Source organism: Guyanagaster necrorhizus (genome assembly GCF_019112545.1).
Source record: "Guyanagaster necrorhizus MCA 3950 unplaced genomic scaffold BT62scaffold_33, whole genome shotgun sequence".
NCBI classification, from domain to species: Eukaryota; Fungi; Basidiomycota; class Agaricomycetes; order Agaricales; family Physalacriaceae; genus Guyanagaster; species Guyanagaster necrorhizus.
Genome location: NW_025064912.1, coordinates 282,043 through 299,092, shown reverse-complemented (window position 1 = coordinate 299,092; position 17,050 = coordinate 282,043). Strand labels below are relative to the sequence as shown.

Here is a 17,050-nt window from a genome sequence, read left to right as displayed (position 1 = left end):
ACCTGCGCAACGTTTCAGGTTCAAGGATCGCGGCTCCGAGGACATTGAGAGTGTGGGCGGTTGTTGGTCCAAGATTCAGATTTGCCTTGATCTGGGCCATTAGTAAGTATCTCCGTCGTCTGTTTATTTCTCTTGCCTGAGCTGTTTTGTTTCGATCAAGCTTACACACTCTTGCTCTACATTCGCTTTCCCATCGGTCAAGAATTTATCTCTTGTGGACAGGCATGTTCTCTTGGTTCGTATCCGTGGCCTAGTGAATCAAGGTCCGATAAAATTTTGTTTCATTCTCATCCACTTCGATATGTGGCCGTGCGGTTCAAAGCGAATCGTCGTTCCTGATGAGGATGTGGAATCAATTATACTAGTGCAGTTTTGTAAGTTTATCCTTGTATTGCTCCTTCTCAAGCTGAAAACGTATTTTTTCAGGAGCGACTGCGTGTTGCTACTGCGATTGACCTATCGACGTTGGGTGTATCCGAATCCTATATCTCCACCAACTGCTCCCGTTTCGAGTGATTTTGTCGTCCGTCGGCGCCTGAGCCCAAAGCAGCGGACTGGAACGATCAATCACCTCAGCGGGCTGACCATTACATCGGCATCATGAACCTTAAGCTGTGCCGATGATAAGGTCCCACGTTGAAAAATTAAATGGGACCAAGCCCTTTCTCTGTCACCACCATGATAACGAGGATTCCAAAGACGGTTGCGATGGTCTTTTTGTGTGAGTAGCTATTACTGTTTAATTATCTTTACTGATGCATTGTCTGACAGGGCTTTACGTTCTAAAGCGACTATGTGCTTCGTTCTTCAATGCTGAACGTTCACGGGAGTGGAAGAGAGTATGCTTTGGTGCAGCGGTTCGATATCTAGTCGACCATGGCTTCAAGACGCCGTCCTCTATCGACGCGTATATGAAATGGATTAAGTCAGTTAATATGACTCCAGTGGTAGATGAACTTCCTGATGGCGCGAACTTGTTGTGGATTGGACCCAGGCGTTTGGATAAGGTTTTGTTCTACTGCCACGGTGTGCATCTTGTTCACTTGTTGCCGCGTCGAAGTGGCGCTGACGTTGGATTTTAGGCGGGGCGTACCAAGTTGGCTGTACCGGTACCCATATGGCTTTTTGTAGACACTTGCAATTAGAGCTCGAGAAGCGCGGCATCTTTGTTGGGGTAGTGATTTTGGCTTATAGTAAGATCCGTTCGTCTGAGAGGATTCTGGATCATTTCTGACGGCGTTCATATGCAGAGCTGTTGCCGGAGAATCCGTTTCCTATTCCACTCCGGGAAGCCCGAGAAGCCCTACAGTTCCTTCTAGCAGCCGGTGTACTCCCCGAGAATATCGTTATGTCCGGGGATTCCGCTGGAGGCAATCTCACGCTGTCATTGCTATCGCACATTCTTCATCGTCACCCCTCCGTCGAACCGCCTTTCGGCCTCCCACACAATGCGCGGTTCCGTGGGCTATGTCTCATATCCCCTTGGGTGTCAATGAAGAGCGACTCACAATGCGACCTGGGTGCAATGAGAGTTCGGTACAAATATGATGTCATCTCTGCGAAGATAGGTCGCCCTGCGTGCGAAACCATCGTCAAAGATGTTCCCGATTCCGAGATCGCGTTTTTGGATCCCCTCGAAGGACCTGAGAATTGGTTCGCGGGATTGGATGGGCTCGTGGGGAGGGTCTTGATCTCGTGTGGCGAGTTGGAATGTATTTTGCAAGGGATCAAGAAGCTGCACGAGAAGTATCTCCTCCCGGTGCATGAGAACATCGAGTTTCTGGAGCAGGAGAATCGGCTACATATTGAGCCCATCCTGGATTTTGCTTGGAAGAAGGATCCGGGCGAGAAGAGGATCGTAGAATGGTTTGCTTCTACCTTCAGTGCCGCGCCTTGAGACTCGGCGGAATTGTGGCTATCCGGAGAGTGCCGATGGCAAGAATAAAAGAGGAAAACAAAAATTCTTCCTTTGTTTCTTATCCTTATACCTCAGTGCCAGTGACTCGACGTCCTCAACATCTGCAATCTGAACTTTCGGCTGTCTGGTAGGGTTCTGGTTATGTCAATAGTTCGCAAATTTTTCAATGTCTCATATTACAGTTAATCATTTGGTTCAAAGCAATGCTATCTGCCTGCCCAACATGCGGCTTTCTCGACCTCTCCAATCAGAAGAGTGATCATGCGACCCTTAACATCATGCCCAATCAACCTGTGGCACCGTCGTCTGCTGATCATCAAACGGACATTCATCGATTTGGAGAAAGACATTACGGTCCCTTGATCAGCAAATCTGCTGTTTGCGTGCATGTCTTGCCAACCTCCATCGAGAACGGAAGAGGAAGGAATCTCAGCTGGAACATCGAAGGTTCAGCCATGTCGCCAATATGGTCTCTGCCTGCGGAGATAATCGCCGAAATCATCACTCTCGCAGCAGACGATGACAATAGTGATGGTCTGGACACCCGTCATGGCATGCCGTGGGTTCTGAACCATGTGTGCCGTCTTTGGCGAAACGTTGCTCTATCGACGGCGGCAACTTGGTCGCGGGTATACATCGATGATACGACGAGAGGTCGACACGATCCTTTCGCCACGCAGCTGCTCCAAACGTATCTCGCTCGTTCAAAGGAGATTCCATTATCTGTCAGCATCATTCTCCTAACAATATCGATGACATCCTCGAATGCCTTGCTTCCTACCACTTTCGATTGCATTCTCTAGAGTTGAACCTCTGCCTTCCCGGATTGAAGGTTCTTTCCGGGTTGGTGGCAAACCTTCCTAAGCTGACTGTACACCGTCTATCGGTTCAGGGCGAGAACACAGTAGGGGTTATCTTAAGACCTGGATCCGGAGGTAGTTATAGACGTCATCGGTCAGGCTCTTGCTTGTCCTATCAAAGCATTTCTTTATGCAAACGTCTTGGGTGACGTCTATCTCGAAGGGATCATATCGGCCTGACACTGAGGCAACTGACGAGGTTTGCGGGAGAAATTTTTCACATTGAAGACTATATCTTGCTCTTCAAAGATGCTTTTGGAGCTTGTCGAGCTTGAGCTTTGGATGTGGTGTCCGACAGAGCCTATTTTTTCCCCTCCAGTTCCAGCCTGTGGACTGTTATGGCATACTCGACTCTCTCGACTGTGGTTGTACGCGAACATGACGGGCTTGAAGTTTATCCGTCTTCCGAGATTGCAACATTGAAGGATTGAAGGGAAGAAGGATAAAGTTCAGGTCATCTTTTATGACGTGGGCTCGGATGTTGATGTTTTTCTCCGAGAGTCACAGTGTCCGCTGGAAACTCTCCTGCTTGAGATCCCGCCTCTCCCTATTCATCCTTATCCGTCGATATTAGGAACATGTGACAACACTGTCTCTTCGAGTTGACGTGGCTGGACCCAGACGCGTATGGGATGCTTTGGCTTTTGGTAGCGTAACGTACCTTGCTCCGAATATCGATGATTTAGCACTCCCAAGATGGTACTTCCTTCTTTGAGGTGGATGGGGGAGGTGTTGACTGGTCGTTTTCGTGCTTCTTTCCATGGAGATTCCTTGGTTCAGAAGAGGTGTGGCCTGCCGCGGGATCGTGTTCGATTCAGGATGCATCGAGGCCGACAGAAACCTTGGAGAGGCTTGCAGAACTGCAGCAGGAAGGTTTGGTCATGGATATTCCTGGGTTACGCGATTTCGCCCGGCTCGGCGAAGGGAACGAGACCGAGAAGAGAATGATTATCGGTTTTACACTATATCAAACTGGATGGCAATAAGTATGACATTTGCTTTCTGTTTCAGTATGCGGGGGGGTCGTTTTGGCAGTTTCCGGGCCGGTCCGTTCTCTTTTGGGTCAAATTCCAGCTTAACGGTAAGGAAAGCCTTTTATTCTGCTCATGTCTGGCTATTTACTGGATGCTTTACAGTTAACTGTTTCTTCCTATGTTGTTAGCATGTCTAACCTGCGGCATTTTCGAACCCCAGACCAACCGCACCGACTGAGAGCCTCAAGTATCGACCTCCATCGTGTCTCGCTATCTTCCACGGGACGACAATGCGTTCATATTAATATTCTCGACATGGAGGAAGATATCGCCGTTCTCAATCAACACATTCGTCGCTTGCGTTCATTGCTCTCCAATCTCCGTCGAGTGCGAGAGCAGAAGGAGGGTCAGTTAGAGCACTAGAAATGTGTGGTGGCTCCAATATGGACTCTCCCTGATGAGATACTGGCCGAGATCTTTTAACTTTGCAGCAACCGGGCTCTCTGTTGATGACCTGGATGCCCATGGGTTGTAAGCCATGCTTGATGTACATGGCGCAATGTTGCTCTGTCAATGTCCACACTCTGGACGAGTATATATATACATCGACGATACGGTCCTTTCCCCACGGAGCTACTTCAAACGTATCTCGAGCGGTCAAAGCAAACCCAATTATCTTGCAGCGTCAGCTCTTCCGATGATGTCACCGTCATCCTTTGGTGCCTTGCTTCCCATTATAGTCGGTTGCGTATGCTTGAGATGTCCTTTTGCCTTCCTGGTTGGAAGGCAGTTCCCCTCTATGCCACTTTTGAACGATGTCCGTCTCGACGCAATCGGAATATCTCCTATCCGTTTGCAGTTGAGGAGGTTTTCTGGAGGTCTTTATCTTGTGGATGAATATACCTCGCTCTTCAAGGATCTTCCAGAGGCTGTAGAAGCAGAGCTTTGGGTGAGACGTCCGTTAGTCTTTCATCAAGTTCCAGCCGACGGACTAATGTGACATGCCCGACTCTGCTGACTGTCTCTGTACACTGACGTGCCATGGCTGAGGTATATACGTCTTCTAGCGTTGCGGCATCTCAGGACTGAAGGGACGAAGGTAAATGCCATGACGCCAACTGAGCTGGACTTGGATATCGAAACTTTCATCCCAGAGCCACTGTCCGCTGGATCCCTCCTACTTGAGATTTCGCCACTCCAACATTCGTCCCTGTCATCAATCCTGGAGATCTGTGCGACTACATCGACTATGGCATTCCTCCAAGTTGACGTGGTTGGAGCCACAGACGTATATGACACTCTTCTATTTGATGGCGTAACGTGTCTTGCTCCGCACGTTAATGATTTAACACTACGGGTCGACAGTTGCTCCCTGGGCTCACAGAGGGTCCTTGAGCGGTCGTTCAAAGTTTCTTTTTATCGGGAGGCTTTTTTGAGAATGGTCCGGTCGAGATGGGGCTTGTTACGGGATCGTGGTGATGGAGCTCGGATGAGGTCCTTGACGCTTTGTGCGCCATCTTCTTCGAGACCATCGGAAATGCTGAAGACGCTTGCGGAACTCGAGGAAGAAGGCTTAGCCGTTGAGTTTTATGGCTATTCCTGGGTTGTCCACTTTGAACCGGAGCTGGGAACCGAGATCTGACGATCAGAGATGAAGCTTTTTTTTACCCTCTCTTTTTTCTGGGGTACAAGCTGATGCAACCGAGCCATCATGGAATGGACCTGTTGGGATCTTCCACATTTCACATGGTACAACATACAGTATGGACTACCGCTTCGATAAAACTAAAAAGTACAGATATGATCCTACAGACGATATAACGCCATTGCCCTTGCGTGTTGTTAGTTCATAAATAATTCCGCGACCCAGTCTACGATCACCGGTACCATATCTCCCAGGTCCTCTTGTTTCCAAATGAACTTCAAGATCGGGTCACCATGAACGCCATCCCTCTGCTGTAAAGTTATCACGTCCTCGTGATACGGCTTTAGATACTTCTCATATAGAAGTTGGATACCCGGGGCAAACCCTTCGAATGCGCCGTAAGTTATGAGAATCCTCTCAACCAGATTATCTAAACCGTCGAACCAAGTTTTGGGTGCCTCAACAGGATCTACGAACTTGATATCGATTTCTGGAATATCTCTCACCACCTCAGTGCATATGAGGCGTACAATACGAGAGGAAAGGATGTCGTATTTGAACTTGGCGTGCAGCAGCGGCCATGGTGAAATAGAGTCGGCCTTCATTGACACCCAGGGAGATATGAGCAACGCGCCTCGGAAAATCTGGCTGGTGGGAAGTTGAAGGGGCTGTACCGACGGAAGATGGTGGAGAATATGGGACAGTGTTTGCATGACAAGATTAGCTCCGGCCGATTCTCCGACAAGCATAATGTTGCGAGGATGCACGCCCGCCTGTATGAGAAAGTCGAGGGCACCTCTAGCTTGGCGTAATTGAGTAGGGAACTGATGCTCCGGCAGCAATTCTGCGTCTCGTTGTTAAAGCAAGACACGGGACCAATCGTGGATGGGAAGCTTACTGTATGTTATCATTGCTACGCCCACATGAACACCGCGCCTTTCAAGTTCAAGTTGGAGGTAGCGGTAGAAGGTCATTTGTGCATGAAGGGCGCTTATCATGTAGCCGCCGCCTTGTACAGTGTGAGTGGCTATAATCGATAATAGCATGTGAAGGGACACTCACCATGGCAATAGAATAGAACATTTTTCAGGCGCTTTGGGCCAATCCATAAGATCTTAGTATCGTCTATACCAGGCACTGCATCGACAGTATAGGGCATTGCCGTTAACCTCGTCCACTGCATGTAATTCTCCTGCGTCGACTTGCATTTCATACGTCCGAAAGTGAAGCAATCTCCGGCGAAACGGAAGACGGCTACTTGGCATACATCTTTCCAATCCTTCGAATGCTCGCGATTGACAAAAGAGCAAATGAATCTCTTCAGGACGTAGAAGGCTACATCGCATGCGTAGTTGGATCAAATTTCCCGGATATATAGGGTGAGAACACTTACGAAGAAAAGTCAATGAAAGGCAAATGCTCGCAGATACAAGCCAGGACATGAAGAGTTCGTTCGTTCCGAGGGTGAAAAAACCATTCTTCCTGTCTTATGTCTGGAGAAACTGAATGCGATCGCGGGTCCGAACTCAAACTTACATACCACCTGTCCCGGAGCTTAAAATGGAATTGCTCGTTAAAAAAGAGTGCCACCTGCTTCCTGCGGAACATAAAGATATCAGCCGTGTGGCGTCTGAACTCAGACCCTGATTACCAGAGTCTTTCCATTGGTCGTCACGGACTCTGGAGAGAGTGAATGTAGGTTGAATAAAGAGATTAAAAACCTTGATTCTCTAGAGGTTACAAATTCAAAATGGACAGCAGCTACTTGAGCATTCCGGCTTCAAGATGGATGCGCTAAGCTTCGAGTTCAAAATAGCAATACCATCGCCAGTGATAAATGAATTCCCTAACCTTTCTAGTGGCTTCACATGTGCATGATAATCAGCCTTATGGTTATCGATCCTTCAGAGAAGGGCTATCGGAACCGAACATCCAATGGTGCGCGCGATCCTTGATGATGTCCCGAGACCAAGAAGACATCCCTGCGCCACAAAATGAGCTGATGAGCCGTCCTTCATCACCTTATAGATAACAGCACCGGGACCAGATGAATCGATGTCGAGATCAATAAGTTCGTCAAAGGGTATTTCTAGGTTTACGGGAGATGAGGCCCTGGCATCGCAGAAGACATCCTGAATGATTAATTCTGTGCTTCCAAGACTTTCTTTGTGCATTTATTGGCTGGAGTCGAATGGGGGCACAAGGAAACCCCACATCTGAGCGGTAAAGCTAGACAACATCAGACCGGCAATCCAGGGGGCAAATCGGTTACTCACAAGCTATCGAAACCGCAGAACGAGTCTGCATCAAACGGATCAAAACCCATTTCTAGTCGAGAGTGCATCGTGATGTCAAGGGATACAACGTTTTGGCAAGGGGAAGTGGGTTCAGTGGCTGGGTGCGGTCTAAAGTGCCCGGCACGCCGGAGATTCCAAGCTCTCTGAAATCCAAGGCCGGTACGAGGCAATGTACATGCGCTTGCTACTCACATCACATCAGCGACTATCGCCACCTTTCCCCGGAACTAGCAAGATGAACCCAGTGACTTTACGGAATTGTTATCAAGACGAGATAGTTCTATTTTCTCCGGTTTACCGCAAAGCACCCACAAAAATTGCCAAGTCTAACACAGCGTAGCCAGACTATGCAAAGCTAGATCCTCTAGCTCACTGTAGAGGGGCAAGAATCAGAGTTTCTTTTGATGGTATTAGTGTTGAGATTCGGTTTTCACGGCTTTAATATCATATCCTATTTATATATGTTTCACTGCTTACCTTAGACTTTGACATTTTCGTACCTATTGACTTGACTCGGAACCACCACTGTCCTTACTCTATATGATGAAATATACCTCTCCTCTGAGTCCAATATGTCTCCCTCTGAACCACCAGCACCTCAATTCCAAAAATTATCCCTGCAGAGTTGCTTTGATACAAGTAGAGTTCTTCAGTATGTAGGGTAGCCTGAGGGACTGGTAAATAATGCTTATGACACTAAATAACCTGAAAATATGCACATTTTGGAGGACAGTGTGGAAGGGACCCCTCATGCCAATGGCTGAAATGGTGGTACATATGAGAGAAAGACAGCATTGAGGAAACAACAACCTACCTTCCAGAGCTCCTTCCATGTCATCATTGGCATTTGCTTCTATATCATCACCAAGCCCTGCTGCCATTGTGGCATCTTGTATGATATCTGGTGCTTGGTTAGCAGCATCAAGAACTGGCACAACATGAGCAACTTCCAGCCATATTTTCCAGTTCAGGATACCAGAAGTCATTAGTAGCAGCAAAAGACAAAAAATGTGAAGATCACTGCAGCATTACTAAAATCAAAATTACTTGTGCTGGCAGATAGCTGCACCTCTGTTGAGATCTGGACTGTATCCAAAGTACATGCTTGCAAGACCTTTAGTCTTTGGGTTACAAACTCCTGATGAGTTTCCCCATTGACTTCTCATATTTACACTAGACTACATCTTTTCTAGTACTTTCTATCTGATTCCTTCAATTTACCTCAGATTCTTTCCTCACTCAGCATGCTGGAATGCCAGATTGCTTGAATTCTCTCACAGATTCCAACAACCTCTGCTGCTGATTCTGTTTGAGGTTCATATGATGATGACAAATGGTCTGAGAACAATTTTCAGCAGTATATATATACTGTAAGCTATTATTCTTTGTGGTGGTTGTCCATGGCAGCCCCTTAGCTCAGATTATCACTGATGGCAGGCATGTCATTGACTCATTACTCAAAATGAGACTTCAGAATTCCTTTGACCACTGTTTTAATTGAAGGAAAATCAACTCATGTGCTAGTTGTATCACATGAAGGCATTCTGTATACACTCTAATTTTGAAGGTAGGGCCAGTTTTTTCTCATCAATGTTAAAACTAAGTAATGCTGAGACAGTGTGGGAGACAAAAACCTCTTTCTGACTGGTGAGCTAGCTCTGAGGGATCTTCACATTTTATGGATCTGATGAATTTTCTGTTCAGATGAAAAAAAAAAAAAGGACTGTTACTGGCATGACCAACCTAATGAAAATTCAAGTTGCTAGTACCAGGCAGTTTGATCACCTCAACAGCAAGTACATGCTAAGGTATGTATGTATGTCAATCTGTTCCCCATACATGCGCTTCCATTTTAAAGGACCAATACTTGTGCTGAAATCCTTCTTTCTGTAGACGAGAGCATTCAGGTTGACTTCAAATCTGGTCATTGAACGTTCAGAACTGAGGGTTAGAGTTTGACGATCCTGAAGCAGACCGATTCCCGTCAGCCTTGTTGATAAACATGGCACAACAAACATTTATTTTTCTTACGACGACCACGGTACCACTCGCAATTTCTCTCTCCTCTACATTTATACGTAGAGACGTGCGCTTCTGGATTTTATAATTATGTTGCTGGGCAGTGTCAGAAAGTTGATCGAGGTGCGCGTCTTGATTCCTATTTCATGAGTACGTTTTGACGCTTTGCACAGTATAGTAATTATTCTTACAATGAACGTGAAAATGTATACCTTATCGTGCTATATGCCTTCTTGATACACGCTTATCTGCCACGCAACCGTCTTTTTCGTTTCACTTGATTTTTCAGTCACGGCTTTTTCAGTTTTGTATCATTGAACTCATCTAGGGATCTATCTACTCATGATTCATCCTATAGATGTGAACATGACTTTGAAAGGTGTTGCTTGGCAATTGGAGGGCCTGCTGAAACGTCCTTCCTTATGATATGTCCTCGGACTGACATGCCTGCAGTCGTTTTGCTGACCCACAAGAGCTGTTCTCCACTGCAGTTGAATCGATGCTACAGTCTGTGGGCGTGATTGGGCCATCTCGCACATGTGATGAAGAAAGCCGATAAGTCGCGTATATAGCACAATAATCGTTTTCTTTTGTCCGCATACGGTGCGTTCTCTCTTGGATCCTGTTCTTCGGCTCACACGTCGCCCTAGTCAATTGGCTGCAAGTATACCGACATGATCCTAATGGTCACCGCCCGAAATACATCAGCATCACGTCCCAAGTCAAGGGAAACACGAAGGACGCGTATTGGACCGGACGTAGGTCAGATCACGTTCAGGAGTTTAAGGCTGATCTGACTTGCTCTACAGGCTAATTCATTCAAATTTCGTTGTCGATTTCCTCCAACCGACCCTCAATGATTAATGTACATGTGCTGCAGCCAGTTCTACGACTTCTACGTCTATGGAGTAACCGGTCTATCGCATAGGAAACCTGGTTACTGACGAGTTCTTGAGGGCAGCTTCTTCCTTCTATGACAGCTGGTAGCCACCGTCAATACGGTATATAAGCTTAGGTTCTCCATGGGCCAGCTCAGACTTCTACCTTCCTCCTATGCTTATTTTTCCAATATTCGCCCTCGCGTTTGCACGATGCGCCTTTACCCAGCAGATATGGGACATCGTGCGTATATCCAGAATGTAGTCCTCACTTATCTTGTTCATGTTGTTGTCTGTAGTGGGAGACAACCTGGGATCGTCGTAGTCTGCTTACGCGGAAACCACTCTCAGCCGCCGTCAACTTCGCAGCCACAGGTGCTTCTCAGAGTGCACATATCACCGTCTCGGACAGCACTGTTTACCAGACAATTCTTGGGTTTGGCGCGACCCTTAGTTTGTGGTTCCCTCTCTATCTGAATTCATTCTGGTCTGACGTCTAACTCAGCGGATGCTTCAGCTAATCTTCTGAATGACTTAAAGGTTCATTTCTTCGTCTGACGTTGGATACGCGTTGACTATTTTTAGGGGAAAAATTCGAATAACTACTGGAATCTTCTGCGTCAGTCGTTCGACATGACCGATGGCGCTAATGCCGCTGGTCTCAGTTATATCCGAGTTGCACTTGGCGCAACCGATTTTTCTGCTTCGGGTCCGCCATATCTGCGAGACCTTGTGATTGCACTCTGACCGTTTCTCCAGTCTACAGTTACGACGACTCAAACAGCGATAACATTTTGAGCAACTTCTATGTAAACAATGCCCCATGGTATTTATTCGCTATTCTGCGCGATATACTATCAGTGAATAGTCGCTTAATGGTAAGCTTGAAGGTCATTATTGTTGATGACTCGGCGCTTACGTATGCACTTTTGCAAAGGTTCATCTGGTTCCTTGGTCGCCTGTCAGTGTGCATATGTCTCCCCATCATAATGCGCCCTCTTATGCATAAATGAAAAGCCCGCATGGATGAAGACGACAGGATCGATGAACGGAGGCTCACTGATTGATGGCTACATCAGCGTCTGTACGTCGTTTCGACCACAGTGATGCACGGTCCTTGACCTTCCATTGCAATAGATCCCACATATCTGTTGAAGGCCGTCCAAGGTTTCTCAGGTAAAGGCGTACCGATTTACGCAATCTCAATTCAAGTTCATTTTGTCCTTATCTGACCCTGACCATGTCAACTGACAGAAACCCTAGAATGAACCGCAATACAGCACTAATAGTTATCCATCATGCTCGATGCCTGCCGCAACGGAAGCTCAGATTGGGAGAACCTTACGGACTCTTCTTGATAACAACGGTTTCTCGAGTGTCAAGGTTATTGCATACGAGGTCAGGGTTTGCTCCGCTGGTATTACATGTTACTCACAATCCGTCTTATAGCACAACTGGAACAACGCTGCGACATACCCCGTGGAGGTTGTACGTACAGGGCTTAATGTTGCAAGATGCGCCGGTCCTGACAGACAAGCATAGATGCAAGCAGCTCGAGACTCCTTTGCGGGGGCGTCGTTTCATTGTTACGAAGGAAGCGTTGGCCTTCAGGAATCCTTCCACTCTGCATACCCAGATAAGGTAAACCTTTTTCAGTCTATCTCCCCGGATGACTTTCTGATGGTTTTATTTAGGAAATCTACTTCACGGAATGCTCTGGAACGCTCGGCAGTGATTGGTGGCAGGATATTAAGGTAGGAGATAACCAAATATCCCATCTGTTATGTTCGCGTTCTGACGTAGACCTAACAGTGGTACATGGATAATCTGTGAGTTCTTCGTTGACGTATATGTGCCTTTCGCTCATGTGGCCACCTAGCTGGATAGGAAGTTTAGAACATTGGTCCAAGACTGTGAGACTTATTCAATTCTTTAAACAAAGAAGACTTCAACGTTCTCCTAGGGCCTAATGTGGAATTTCGCCCTTGATGGTAGCGGAAACCCGAAGCTTCCGGGTGCTAACAGCTGCTCAGCTGGCTGTCGGGGCGTCGTCACTATCAATAACGACGGCTCTTATTCTTTCAACCAAGAGTACTATTCCATGGCTCAGGCCTCGAAGGCAATCATACCGAAAGATGTGGGTGGTCCATTTGGCCAGAGAATCGGCGTCACTGTCAGCGGTAGTGACGGCTGGGCTTTGCGTGTTGGCGCATATGCAACCGGCAGGCAGTCTGCAAGCGATTGGGTTCGATATTCGCTGGTCGTGTTGAACTGTACGTGTCTTTCGGGTGATCGAGGATCCCCTGACCTTATTAATGCAACGTTCGAACCTAGGGGATGACAGCGCTTCGTCTTCTTGGAACCCCGTTGCGGTTACGGCCTCTATAGAGTTTAGAGGGATGCAGGTAGGTAGGTCTGATTTTACTTGGCGAACTGGTTACTCAGATAACATCGGTCAGGCTACGTATACATTCCCGGTTGGCGTTACCACCCTTTGGTGGTTTGCGGCGTCTTCAACCTCGAGGCGCAGTGTCCGTTCGCAGTGGATGACCAATACGACTTTCACAAATAGTACTGATTGTTAATGTTGGCCACGACCGTATAATAGATTATTGCGGCCGCGTCTTCTGGCATTGAGTCGCTGCGGGATCAGTAATATCGATTGCACGGAGTGTTTCACTGAGGTGAAACACTGTACTTAGCGATGTGTGCCGGACACACTTGCTGTACTTCTAGATATGTATGTTCTAGATCTTATCTTGGGTGTCATCCGAAGTCATTTTCCCAATTTCAGAATTACATGCATCAATGACCTGCTTGTTCTCCAATTTACTTTGCAGGTGCAACGTTGTGGTCTGCTGCTACAGGCTCGTCTATGGAAGGCAACCTGTCATTTCTAGAAAATCCTGCAAGTCATTTTATTCGGAAGTTAATGGTTGCTGGTCGGATTCCAGACTAATGAGGATCACTTAGGGTCGTTAATCGAGAGGCTTCTCTGCGCAATGTCTCGTTCTTCAAGTCCCTGTCCATCGTAGTGATCCGCTTTGGCTAATACGTTTTCCGTTTCTGAATATCTACCTCAGACCCCTTACATGACGAAAGATTTGCCTCAGGGAGACAATTTACTATCAGCGCTAACAGCGTTAGCTATACAGAGAAGGTGTGATTTCTGCCCTACGTATGTATGCAACAAAAATTGACTATCGTCCCGCCTTTCAGTAACTTATCACAGGGCAAAAATACTGCTGCGACTTATCCTCGAGGCTGCGATTACCTGGCCGATCCTCAATGTCCAAACACACGTGTGGGCAATGCGCTGCTTGTTCGAATCAGACGCATCGCGGTGTACCTAACAGATACCTTCTAAAAAGCCAATCAAGTTCTCTACTTACCCTAAGTCATTCATTTACGGGTATCCTCGTTTGGCTGGCCGGAGATTACGGACACATATCCTTACTGTTGCCAATATTGGCGTCCCTCCGTTTTCCCAATCTACCACGCTCCCTGCCATCTACGCGTCGTGGCTCGACCTTCGATCCCTTCGAAGAGTTGGGAAGGCGTTTTTAGTTACTTCATTGCCATGCGCCTTCAATTCTGGGGTTCGGATATCGAACCGGCGGTCTACCTGCGCTAGTAGCAGTAATTCATATATAAGGACAGGACGCCATCATTTAAGCACACATCCATTAATCCTTCTGAGCCTCGAATTCTTTTCACCAGCGAACATGGCATATATTCTTCGCGGTCTATTCGGTGTTGGTCAGTCGAACCAGAAATCTTCCCCGTCTTCTCGACAGTCGAAAACCCATCATCGCTCTCAATCCGACCCCACAAGCTATATCTTTGTCTCTCCTCCCAGCATTCCACCATTCGCAGGCGGGGCTATGAAGCACAACAACAGTTACGAATCATCAAAGACGACTAGGCCCTCTCCTTTGCGATATAGCACGGATGCGCCTGTAACAATGCCTCCGCGCTCATATTCGCAGCAACAGCAGCACCTACCTCCTCAGACTACATTCCATCGAAGCTCGAGCTACAAATATGACCCCTGTAGGCTGCTTTTCTCGTCTCGCATCGGGTAGCAGAACTAACCGCTTCGCACATGTAGATATACAATATCCCGTTTACACACCACCTCCAGCTCGTGCTAGTAGCGAGTCTCGTACAACCTCGACAACCTCCATCCAAGCAGCGTCTTCTCATGGTCACGGTCGCCCTATTCCTTCGCGGGCGTCCAGTTCCACCAGTGTCAACCCGCCTCCACGGCGTCCGGTGCTTAAACATAATCACACATGGGACGCAGGATTCAAGCCTGAGGCCCACCGTATGTTATGCTTACAAATTATTGTTTGCTTGACTAATTGTATTGCGACAGACCCCCAGCCTCATGTCTCTTTCCTGAATCCGATGTGTACGATATCTCTTCACATGCATCCGCTCCTTGCCTCGAGCCGCTTCCATAATGCTCCGATATCTTATGACGTGATGTTCGCGCCTTGCTCACATTCTGTTGTGGATCGCAACACGCGGACGGCAGTCCCCGCTCATACTCTGGCACAACCCGCCACCGATCCACCGATTTTTAGGAAGCTGCTGATGACGTGCGATAAATTCCCCTGGCCCGTCGTTGTCTCTCCCTCGTCAAAGGTGGGAAAATTTTACATCGGTAGCGCTCCCACGATGTCCAGTGAGGCGCAGCCAATCTCAAACCTCGATTTACTTCAGACGCTATATAGAACGTTGTCTATCCGGGTGACCCATGGGGAGTGGGACGCGTTAGGCAATGGTTCTCCTGCGCAGCGCAGCGTCACCAGAGCTTATGAGAGGCGATGCCTGAGGATGGGCGGTGGCTGGGAAGGCGGTGTGAGAAGGATAGATTGGCTTGGACACAAAGTTCAGTTGATTGGTATCGAAGTGGATAGAAGCGCCTCTGCAGGCGGCGTTCCGAAGCTCATCTTCGGAAGGCCTTGAGCGCCCAAAGATCACCCGTGTTGGGATAATCCATGATGGATTCTCTCCTTCCTCTGCTAGAAAAGTCACAAAATTACGCATGCAGCGCCATGCTCTACACGGTCTCTCGGTCTCATGGGAGACTGTACTTGAATTCATTTTTGTAGAACTTGCACACACGCTTTCATTCGGCTATGGGACGTATGTAATCATGTTTGGATCGGCCACAATTAATGAATGGGTCATATTGATTGACACTCCTCGCTGTGTAGATATCGGCGCTAGTTCCATGAGGTGCTCAACGAAGTCACTGCACGTAACGGCTGGACAAAGTTTGTAAATAATATGCAGGATGAATATTTCCTTTTTATATCGCTAAGAGGTTAAATTTATACGTCTGTTCTCCGTTTTAACCTGACTTGACCTTTATCAGGAACGTGAGATGCACGCGTACTCTACATTCAACAGCATTGGACACCCATCTCAGCGGGCGCTCCGACGCGACCTGCAATGATCCAATGCCTCCAAGGCAACAGGTCTTGAAAACAAATTGTCGGAGGACGACAAGACGATTATCGGTCGTGCTGAGGAAATCGCAAAGAGACATGGAAAACCATGGCTCAGGTAGCTCTGGCGTGGATGCCACAAGCCTGATTGTTGGAACATCGTCGGTTCGGAGGTTGAATGAGAATATCATTACGGGATTCACTCTGACTGAAGAAGAGATGAGCTACTTTGAAGAGCCATACGTCATCTCACCCTGAACTGCGAGTTGATGGCTGATTGATACTCCTGGCTTCAGATACATACCTAAGCCTGTGAGAGGCCATATGTGAAATGGCGTGCAGAACCAGAACAGAAATATGAGTATTATGAAAGTATCACGATTGACGTTTTAATGTAAGTGTGGTGCAAATTGCTTAAAGCATTCCTTGCCGAAATACGCATAACCATCAGTTCTATCACAAATGTTCAATGTTGGTCCGAAGTTCTCTTAATCTGGAACTTGAAGTGCGTCAGAGGGTATCATCATTCACACGGTCATTTCGGTCATCAAGAGCGCGGGCTTCATTTCGATCCTAAGCTTGAGTTCCCCGCGTCGCCCAGCACGTGGTGTTGAAATTGAAAGCCGCCGAGATGGATTAGATCTATGATTCCTATGATACGGTAGAACTGAGAATGCAAGGTATAAGATGGGGATGGTAATGCTAAGGATGACGAAGATGGTCCAAGGTATAAGATGTGAGGGTGATGATAGGGATACAGATATTAACATGTAAAATGAAATGCACAATGAGATATGGTGAGGGAACGATTGAGATGAAGGAGCGCAAGAGATCAGAAGATATTCGGATAGAAAGCCACCTGTTGCGACGCAGATCTGAGCGACAGAACACGGTCTCGCAAAGCCCTACACTCCAAATAGTGGTTATCAAGATACTCAGGCTTTGCCGTCATCGCCCCACAATGACCACACGAGTATTGATACGAGTTATGCATAGACGA

General features: G+C 47.4%; 8 protein-coding genes across 8 annotated transcripts; 6 read left to right on the top strand and 2 right to left on the bottom strand.

Annotated features, from left to right (window-relative positions):
• Positions 1 to 297: 297 nt before the first annotated feature.
• BT62DRAFT_462276 (alpha/beta-hydrolase) lies at positions 298 to 1,984 on the top strand. The gene is made up of 5 exons (XM_043180998.1): positions 298 to 374; positions 427 to 721; positions 772 to 1,026; positions 1,083 to 1,193; positions 1,251 to 1,984. The coding sequence occupies exons 2-5, from the start codon at positions 649 to 651 to the stop codon at positions 1,895 to 1,897; spliced, it is 1,086 nt and encodes a 361-aa protein (XP_043035476.1). The 5' UTR covers positions 298 to 374; positions 427 to 648; the 3' UTR covers positions 1,898 to 1,984.
• Positions 1,985 to 2,874, top strand: BT62DRAFT_462277 (uncharacterized protein). The gene is made up of 2 exons (XM_043180999.1): positions 1,985 to 2,068; positions 2,120 to 2,874. The coding sequence occupies exon 2, from the start codon at positions 2,122 to 2,124 to the stop codon at positions 2,719 to 2,721; it is 600 nt and encodes a 199-aa protein (XP_043035475.1). The 5' UTR covers positions 1,985 to 2,068; positions 2,120 to 2,121; the 3' UTR covers positions 2,722 to 2,874.
• Positions 2,875 to 3,370: 496 nt separating this feature from the next.
• BT62DRAFT_462279 (uncharacterized protein) lies at positions 3,371 to 4,561 on the top strand. The gene is made up of 2 exons (XM_043181000.1): positions 3,371 to 3,859; positions 3,915 to 4,561. The coding sequence occupies exons 1-2, from the start codon at positions 3,539 to 3,541 to the stop codon at positions 4,173 to 4,175; spliced, it is 582 nt and encodes a 193-aa protein (XP_043035474.1). The 5' UTR covers positions 3,371 to 3,538; the 3' UTR covers positions 4,176 to 4,561.
• On the top strand, positions 4,485 to 5,573 carry BT62DRAFT_462564 (uncharacterized protein). The gene is made up of 2 exons (XM_043181002.1): positions 4,485 to 4,802; positions 4,852 to 5,573. The coding sequence occupies exons 1-2, from the start codon at positions 4,794 to 4,796 to the stop codon at positions 5,392 to 5,394; spliced, it is 552 nt and encodes a 183-aa protein (XP_043035473.1). The 5' UTR covers positions 4,485 to 4,793; the 3' UTR covers positions 5,395 to 5,573.
• On the bottom strand, positions 5,495 to 6,966 carry BT62DRAFT_462437 (alpha/beta-hydrolase). Its single transcript, XM_043181001.1, has 4 exons — positions 6,791 to 6,966; positions 6,460 to 6,732; positions 6,296 to 6,406; positions 5,495 to 6,241 (listed from the first exon to the last, which is right to left on the bottom strand). Exons 1-4 carry the CDS (start codon positions 6,837 to 6,839, stop codon positions 5,595 to 5,597), a joined length of 1,080 nt encoding a protein of 359 aa, XP_043035472.1. The 5' UTR covers positions 6,840 to 6,966; the 3' UTR covers positions 5,495 to 5,594.
• Positions 6,967 to 8,225: 1,259 nt separating this feature from the next.
• Positions 8,226 to 8,680, bottom strand: BT62DRAFT_922988 (uncharacterized protein; the record flags this gene model as incomplete). The annotated part of the gene is made up of 2 exons (XM_043184460.1): positions 8,226 to 8,368; positions 8,509 to 8,680. The coding sequence occupies 2 exons, from the start codon at positions 8,678 to 8,680 to the stop codon at positions 8,226 to 8,228; spliced, it is 315 nt and encodes a 104-aa protein (XP_043035471.1).
• A 2,086-nt stretch (positions 8,681 to 10,766) lies between these two features.
• Positions 10,767 to 13,176, top strand: BT62DRAFT_907063 (glycoside hydrolase family 30 protein; the record flags this gene model as incomplete). Its single annotated transcript, XM_043183657.1, has 17 exons — positions 10,767 to 10,835; positions 10,891 to 11,044; positions 11,097 to 11,131; positions 11,177 to 11,300; positions 11,351 to 11,469; positions 11,529 to 11,552; positions 11,609 to 11,675; positions 11,729 to 11,802; positions 11,855 to 11,989; positions 12,041 to 12,079; positions 12,134 to 12,232; positions 12,286 to 12,345; positions 12,404 to 12,420; positions 12,471 to 12,504; positions 12,555 to 12,864; positions 12,926 to 12,996; positions 13,051 to 13,176. 17 exons carry the CDS (start codon positions 10,767 to 10,769, stop codon positions 13,174 to 13,176), a joined length of 1,557 nt encoding a protein of 518 aa, XP_043035470.1.
• Positions 13,177 to 14,316: 1,140 nt separating this feature from the next.
• BT62DRAFT_922986 (uncharacterized protein) lies at positions 14,317 to 15,565 on the top strand (the record flags this gene model as incomplete). The annotated part of the gene is made up of 3 exons (XM_043184459.1): positions 14,317 to 14,644; positions 14,703 to 14,918; positions 14,970 to 15,565. 3 exons carry the CDS (start codon positions 14,317 to 14,319, stop codon positions 15,563 to 15,565), a joined length of 1,140 nt encoding a protein of 379 aa, XP_043035469.1.
• Positions 15,566 to 17,050: the final 1,485 nt, after the last annotated feature.